General features: G+C 36.0%; 1 protein-coding gene and 1 non-coding gene across 2 annotated transcripts in view; one reads left to right on the top strand and one right to left on the bottom strand.

Annotated features, from left to right (window-relative positions):
• LOC138695098 (very long chain fatty acid elongase AAEL008004-like) overlaps positions 1–6,862 on the top strand; it is a 473,051-nt gene that overhangs the window by 365,459 nt on the left and 100,730 nt on the right. Inside the window, exon 4 of the mRNA XM_069819488.1 lies at positions 3,998–4,188. Within this exon, the coding sequence (XP_069675589.1) occupies positions 3,998–4,188 (191 nt within the window). The remainder of the gene's footprint in view (positions 1–3,997; positions 4,189–6,862) is intronic.
• Positions 2,191–2,262, bottom strand: TRNAY-GUA (transfer RNA tyrosine (anticodon GUA)). The gene has a single exon. It is a non-coding gene; the product is annotated as a tRNA-Tyr (tRNA).

Raw genomic sequence — 6,862 nt, 5'->3', positions numbered from 1 at the left:
TAATGTTGAAAACTTTGAAATGTTTAAACGACAGTTAAGTTGAATAATCTTTCTGCTTTTTTAAACAAATTTTAATATCTTTTCTGCAGTAAAATTAACGGATAAAGGTTGGATTTATAAGTTCCACCCCAACCTATAATACCATACATAGATACCATAATACCATAATATAGATTCAAATAATGGTAAATAAATTGTACGTAAACAGTTAGTTGACAAAATATATCTTAGAACAACAAAATAATATATTGTTTTATGTAATTTGCAACAAATATAATGAATATGATTATTCGATTTTGAATGATTATCAATAATTATACCTAAGTATTTAATCTCAATAACTTTATTAATAATTGAACAATTGTAATTTGTATTGGAATAGTCAAAATTGTGTATTTTAATTTTTAATAGAGATGAAATTGGTTTATTAACTTTATTATTTAAAGAAACTGAGATACCTATTATTTTATCTTTATTAATTACAAGAGAATTTAAATCTAACCTTTTTTTTATTAATTTTAAGTTACAATTTGCATTATAATAAACATAAGTCCAAGTTTTTTCAATAAAAAAGTAAAACTGTATCATCAGCATACGAATATAAATCATCTACATACTTTATAAGGTTTATCATTACAAGGTCATTAATATACTCGTATATTAAAAATAGAATCGGCCCAAGGACTGTTCCTTGCGGAGCTCATATATTAATTTTAGTAATTTCACTTAATTCATTATCAATTTTAGCAGCTTGAAATCTATTTACATAAGATTTTAATAAATTGAAAGCATTACTTTTTTCCCAGCACATTTTAATTTATCTAAGTAATAAATGATGACTTATAGTATCAAAAGGTTTCCTTATGTCCAAAAATTTACCAACACGCTTATAACTTTAATCAAGTACCTTATTAATTTTTTAGTAACATTGAAAATAGCATTCTCTGTACTACAATTTTTTGTAAATCCAAATTGTTTTTCACTTAATATATTCTGCTTACATAAATGATTCATGATTCTATTTTAATGTATTTTTTAAATAATTTAGAAAAACAAAAAAGCAAAGATATAGGTCTATTCATATTCATTTTATCAGCATATTTAAAAATTGTTTTTACGATAGCAATTTTTAATTTGTCAGGAAATTTGCCATGTAAAAAAAAAATACAAATTAAATATATTATATACAAGAGTTTCAGCAATATAAATTATTAACAATTTCATTAACTTAGCATTAAAGCATATGGACATTGCGTTAGTTGTTTTCTTTACAGTCCGACTCGTTTTAAGAAATAGAAGTTGAGGGCGTTATTAATTCAGTAATCGGCGACCTGGAATACAATTTTAATAGCGGAAATCCTCGTCTTACAGAGGTCAGATCAAGCTCCATTCCCAGCTCGTCTTATACCAGAAACATCCTGTTCACAATACTGTGTCTTGCCTCGTGGTGAAATATAACCCGAGCTATGACAACAACAAAAACACCTTTCCCAACATCAAGCTCTTAGGATTGATTGGACTATATTTTATTAGAGTCACCTCACCTCACCTCTCCTAAATCGCGACAACTCATACTGCCTGTGGCTTTCCTAAGGCGCTGAGACAAATGTCAGGATTAACCCTGAATTAAATAGACCACGGACCTGCATTTCTTTCCCACACAAATTTCTGTATTTTACTAAATTAAAGTCTTCTTAAATAGGATCCTTAAATTTCGAATATTGCCTTCAATGCTTGGGGCGAGTCCACTTAAGTGTTATTCGCACAGTGTAAGGGCTCGGATCTCTTCCTTTGCGAGGACTGCGGCAGTCCCCTCGATGTGCAGGCTGTAGATAGATAGATAAGTGCATTTATTGATGCATAATAAATTATACAAACTCCTGTACACAAAATCCTTCGCATGAGCCCGTACGGGCATTCGTGCTATAACTATGCACAGTTTGAATCTTCAAACGAAAATAATACCTACTAATAATAAAATAGTAAAACAATAGTTATTATTATTACTACCGTTATCGTTAATTATCACAATTAGAACTAATCTAACTTCAAACCAAATTTCACAAAAATAATAAAAATAAAATAAATGTAAGATATGAAAAAAAAACAGTGAGACATATATATATATATATATATATATATATATATATATATATACGATGAAAGAGTAATGGAACGGAGAAAAATTCTCTCCGGCGCCGGGATTTGAACCCGGGTTTTCAGCTCTACGGGCTGATGCTTTATCCACTAAGCCACACCGGATACAACTCCGACGCCGGTTAGAATCGTCTCAGATTAAGCTCCAACTCTTGGGTTCCCTCTAGTGGCCGCCCTCTGCACTACGTCATAGATGTCTATGAACGCAGGACCGAAGTCCACACATGTGCTGAGGTGCACTCGTTATGAGTGACTAGTTGGCCGGGATCCGACGGAATAAGCGCCGTCTTAAATCACGAAGTGATTTACGCATATCATATATATTATTTTAATGTACCGAAGTACATATGATATTTCCATGCAGATATTCTGCGTCATCATACGATGAAAGGGTAATGGAACGGAGAAAAATTCTCTCCGGCGCCGGGATTTTCAGCTCTACGTGCTGATGATTTATCCACTAAGCCACACCGGATACAACTCCGACGCCGGTTAGAATCGTCTCAGATTAAGCTCCAACTCTTGAACTTCTGTCCTGCGTTCATAGACATCTATGACGTAGTGCAGAGGGCGGCCACTAGAGGGAACCCAAGAGTTGGAGCTTAATCTGAGACGATTCTAACCGGCGTCGGAGTTGTATCCGGTGTGGCTTAGTGGATAAAGCATTAGCACGTAGAGCTGAAAACCCGGGTTCAAATCCCGGCGCCGGAGAGAATTTTTATCCGTTCCATTACTCTTTCATCGTATGATGACGCAGAATATCTGCATGGAAATATCATATGTACTTCGGTACATTAAAATAATAAATGTATATAATATATATATATATATATATATATATATATATATATATATATATATAATACATACACACAATTCAATTCCTTATTGAAACTGCTCGAAATAATCCAACTAATAAATATAAAGGTAATACATAAAAAAACATACACACCCAATAAAATACAAATAGAAAAAAAAGACACACTAAATAGAAAAAGAACATTATCCCCTAATTACCTCATTCGCTCAGTGTTAATACTACTCATCACAACACTAATAAATAACTCTTTCCCTTATTTCCTCGGCTCCCTCCCCTCGGCCAGTTCCACCCTCAACTGTCGAACTTTTGCCATAAATTTTCCCACACTGTCTCAAAATGTAACGTTATTTAACATATCGTATGTTGCCAAGTGCCCCCTGCTAGATGTAATGAAGGACTCTGGCAGGAATCGTTTCCTCAGAGCTTCTGTGGCTTCACACTCCGACAAAATGTGGTGTGATGTCTCGCCTCTACCGCAAAGAGGACATATTCTCGCCCCCTCTTCGTTGAGGGTTTTAAGTGCCCTCCAGGCTCCTAGACGAAACCAGATTAAACCCAGTCTACCTTCTCTGCTTCCTCCATAGAGATATAATTTGGCCCCCCAATTGTTTTGATCATCGATTGGATCTCCACAGCAACCTTATCCCTACATTCCCCTTCTGTTATTTGCCTGTCTATATCCATCAGGCGTTTCTTGACTTTCCGCCAGACATTTCGCTTGTTCCTGCAATCTTCCCCGATTATAAATCCTTAGGCGTTCCTAATCTGTTACTCTTCTGTCAAGCTTTCCCCCCCCCTTATTTGATACCTATTAAGTTACGTCCATTTTCGGTCTTCTCCTTCAAAATTCTCTAAAGTTCTTTCAGTAAAACGGCGAAACTCGTAGGAGATTCAGTTTTTCTCAGCCACAAATTTTCTGGAAAAGACGTGTTTTGACATAGTTTTTATGTTTTTTTTTTCCTCCTATTTCTACATTGACAATGACGATGGTTAACCAGGTGTGTTTGTTTGTCTGGACAGACCCGCGAGTGAATCACTGGTCCATGATGAGCAGCCCGTTCCCCACGCTGGCCATCTGCCTGTCCTACGTGTACTTCTCCAAGGTGCTGGGCCCCAGGATGATGGAGAACAGGAAGCCGCTCAATCTACGCAACGTGCTTATCATCTACAACCTGTGCCAGACAGTGTTCAGCTCCTGGATCTTCTACGAGGTACTGTGACGTTATTTCTATTATGTCTGCTCCGTAACCTGCTCATAGTGGCGCCGAAATTTGTAATGGATATGTTGACGATGAATCTGTGATGCCCATTTTTAATTTTTATATTTCTAAATATGCTAGCCATAAATTTCTGCAAAGATTTTTGAGATTTTTAAATTTGATTTGGGAGGGACAAGGATTTCCCGAAAGCTGGACTAAATCTGTTGTAATTCCTATACATAAGAGAGGAGATTTGAAAATTACGGATAATTATAGAGGAATAAGTTTATTGAACGCAGGATATAACATTTATGCAAATATTTTGAAAAACAAACTCAATAAGCATTACGACAATATTATCAGTGAGGAACAAAATGGTTTTCGTCGAGGAAGATTCTGTTGTGATGGATATTTCTCCTTGAAATTACTGGTTGAGAAACATAGAGAATTTAATTTAGAAACGCATATGGCATTCATTGACTTTAAAAAGGCTTTTGATAAAGTCAATCGGAATAAATTACTTCAGATTTTGGCAGATGATCAAGTACCTCAACAGATTATACAAAATATTTACAATATATATAAAACAACCATCATAGCAATTCGAAGCAACAATAAACTTTCACAGTGGCGACCCATTAATAGTGGAGTACGACAAGGCTGTGGCCTTTCACCACTTCTGTTTATTATATATATAAATAGAATCATTCAAGATTGGCGACAGACACGACATGGATTTATTCCAATTAATCGAAATTTGCAGCTTGATGCTTTACTTTTCGCTGATGATTTAGTTCTCATGGCATCAACTGAAGATGATTTACAATATTCAGTACACAATTTAAATAAGGTCAGTGAAAAATATAACATGGAAATTAATATTGAAAAATCGAAAATCATGTCATTTTGTGGGAAATTCCCTGTACCAAGCAAAATCTGTTTGAATAATAAAATAATAGAAAGAGTAAATACCTTCACTTATCTTGGCTAAACACTATCACCTTATGATGAAGTAGATATTGCTGAAAAAATATGTAAATATAATAAAACAATGGGGATCATTAATAAAATCAAGAAACCCTCACTAGTACAAAGACACACAAGAATAGGCTTGTATACAACCTTAGCACAGCCAGTATTAAGCTATGGTAGTGAAGCGTGGACTGTGGAGAATAAAGATGTCAGTAGAATAACAGCAAGTGAGATGAGGTTTATGAGGGCAACAGCTGGATATACTCGCTGGGATCATAAAAAAATGAGGACCTAATGCAAGAACTTCAAATAGAACCCATTATGCAGTTCATCAGCAAATATCAACTTCAGTGGAAGGGTCATCTCGAACGAATGAATCGATGCAGAATTCCAAAAGCACTGCTTCATTACCATCCATATGGCAAAAGATCTCTAGGCCGTCCAAAGAAGAGATGGACTGAAAATTCTAGTTTGAGACCGTAACAGGCCACTTGGCCTAATACTTGTTAGGAAGATGATGATGATATTTCTAAAATCCCAACTCGGTTTCTGTCACAACGCAGGAAGGAAGTTCGGCATTTACCAGTGGTCTGCATCGGACGTTTTCGCTCGAGCGCCAAGTAGTTCATAGCATAATCCGATAGGTAGCGCACATGCATGATGGGTAAAATTGTCACGAGCGATAAATCCTCGAACGGTATAAGCCGAGCGTTAGACATTCGTTCTTGTTACAGTGATGAACTGTGTAGTAACATCATAGATGTTTATCATTTCAAAACTTTGTAGTGTTTAACTAACTTCTCCAAACTTGAATAATTTCGAGGGAAAAATTGTTCCGGAGCCGGGTATCGAACCCGGGACCTTTGGTTTAACGTATCACAATTTAAGTCACACGGAGTTAGTGTGCACTCGAAGTTGGTTGCTTGACGGTTGTCAGCCCACTTTGAGGTCTGTGGATATAGAGGGAAAAATTGGATCGGTGTCGGTTAGAGTTCCCGAGTAGCTCAGTGGTAGAGCGTTGGTACGTTAAACCCGGGTTCGATACCCGGCTCCGGAACAATTTTTCCCTCGAAATTATTCAAATCAACTTTACAGGGAGTTATACCTAAAATCTTGATTTGCAACTACAAAACTTGCTTTAAAATGTAATATAAATGTTGTAGGTAAATGTTCCCCCCCCCCACACAGGAGTGATTTTGTTTTTGCCACATCTGATAGATGTTATTGGATGTAAATGTAATTATTATAAACGGAGAACACAATCACGATAATGCAAGAACTATATCAAGTTTTCTAATAATAATAATAATAATAATACTTACTTACAAATGGCTTTTAAGGAACCCGAAGGTTCATTGCCGCCCTCACATAAGCCCGTCATCGGTCCCCATCCTGTGCAAGATTAATCCAGTCTCTATCATCATACCCCACCTCTCTCAAATCCATTTTAATATTATCCTCCCATCTACGACTCGGCCTCCCTAAAGGTCTTTTTCCCTCCTGTCTCCCAACTAACACTCTATATGCATTTCTGGATTCGCCCATACGTGCTACATGCCCTGCCCATCTCAAACTTCTGGATTTTAAGTTCCTAATTATGTTAAGTGAAGAATACAATGCGTGTAGTTCTGTGTTGTGTAACTTTTTCCATTCTCCTGTAACTTCATCCCGCTTAGCCCCAAATATTTTCCTAAGCACCTTATTCTCAAACACC

This window comes from Periplaneta americana, chromosome 2, assembly GCF_040183065.1.
Source record: "Periplaneta americana isolate PAMFEO1 chromosome 2, P.americana_PAMFEO1_priV1, whole genome shotgun sequence".
NCBI lineage: Eukaryota > Metazoa > Arthropoda > Insecta > Blattodea > Blattidae > Periplaneta > Periplaneta americana.
This window is presented reverse-complemented; position numbering and strand designations above follow the sequence as displayed.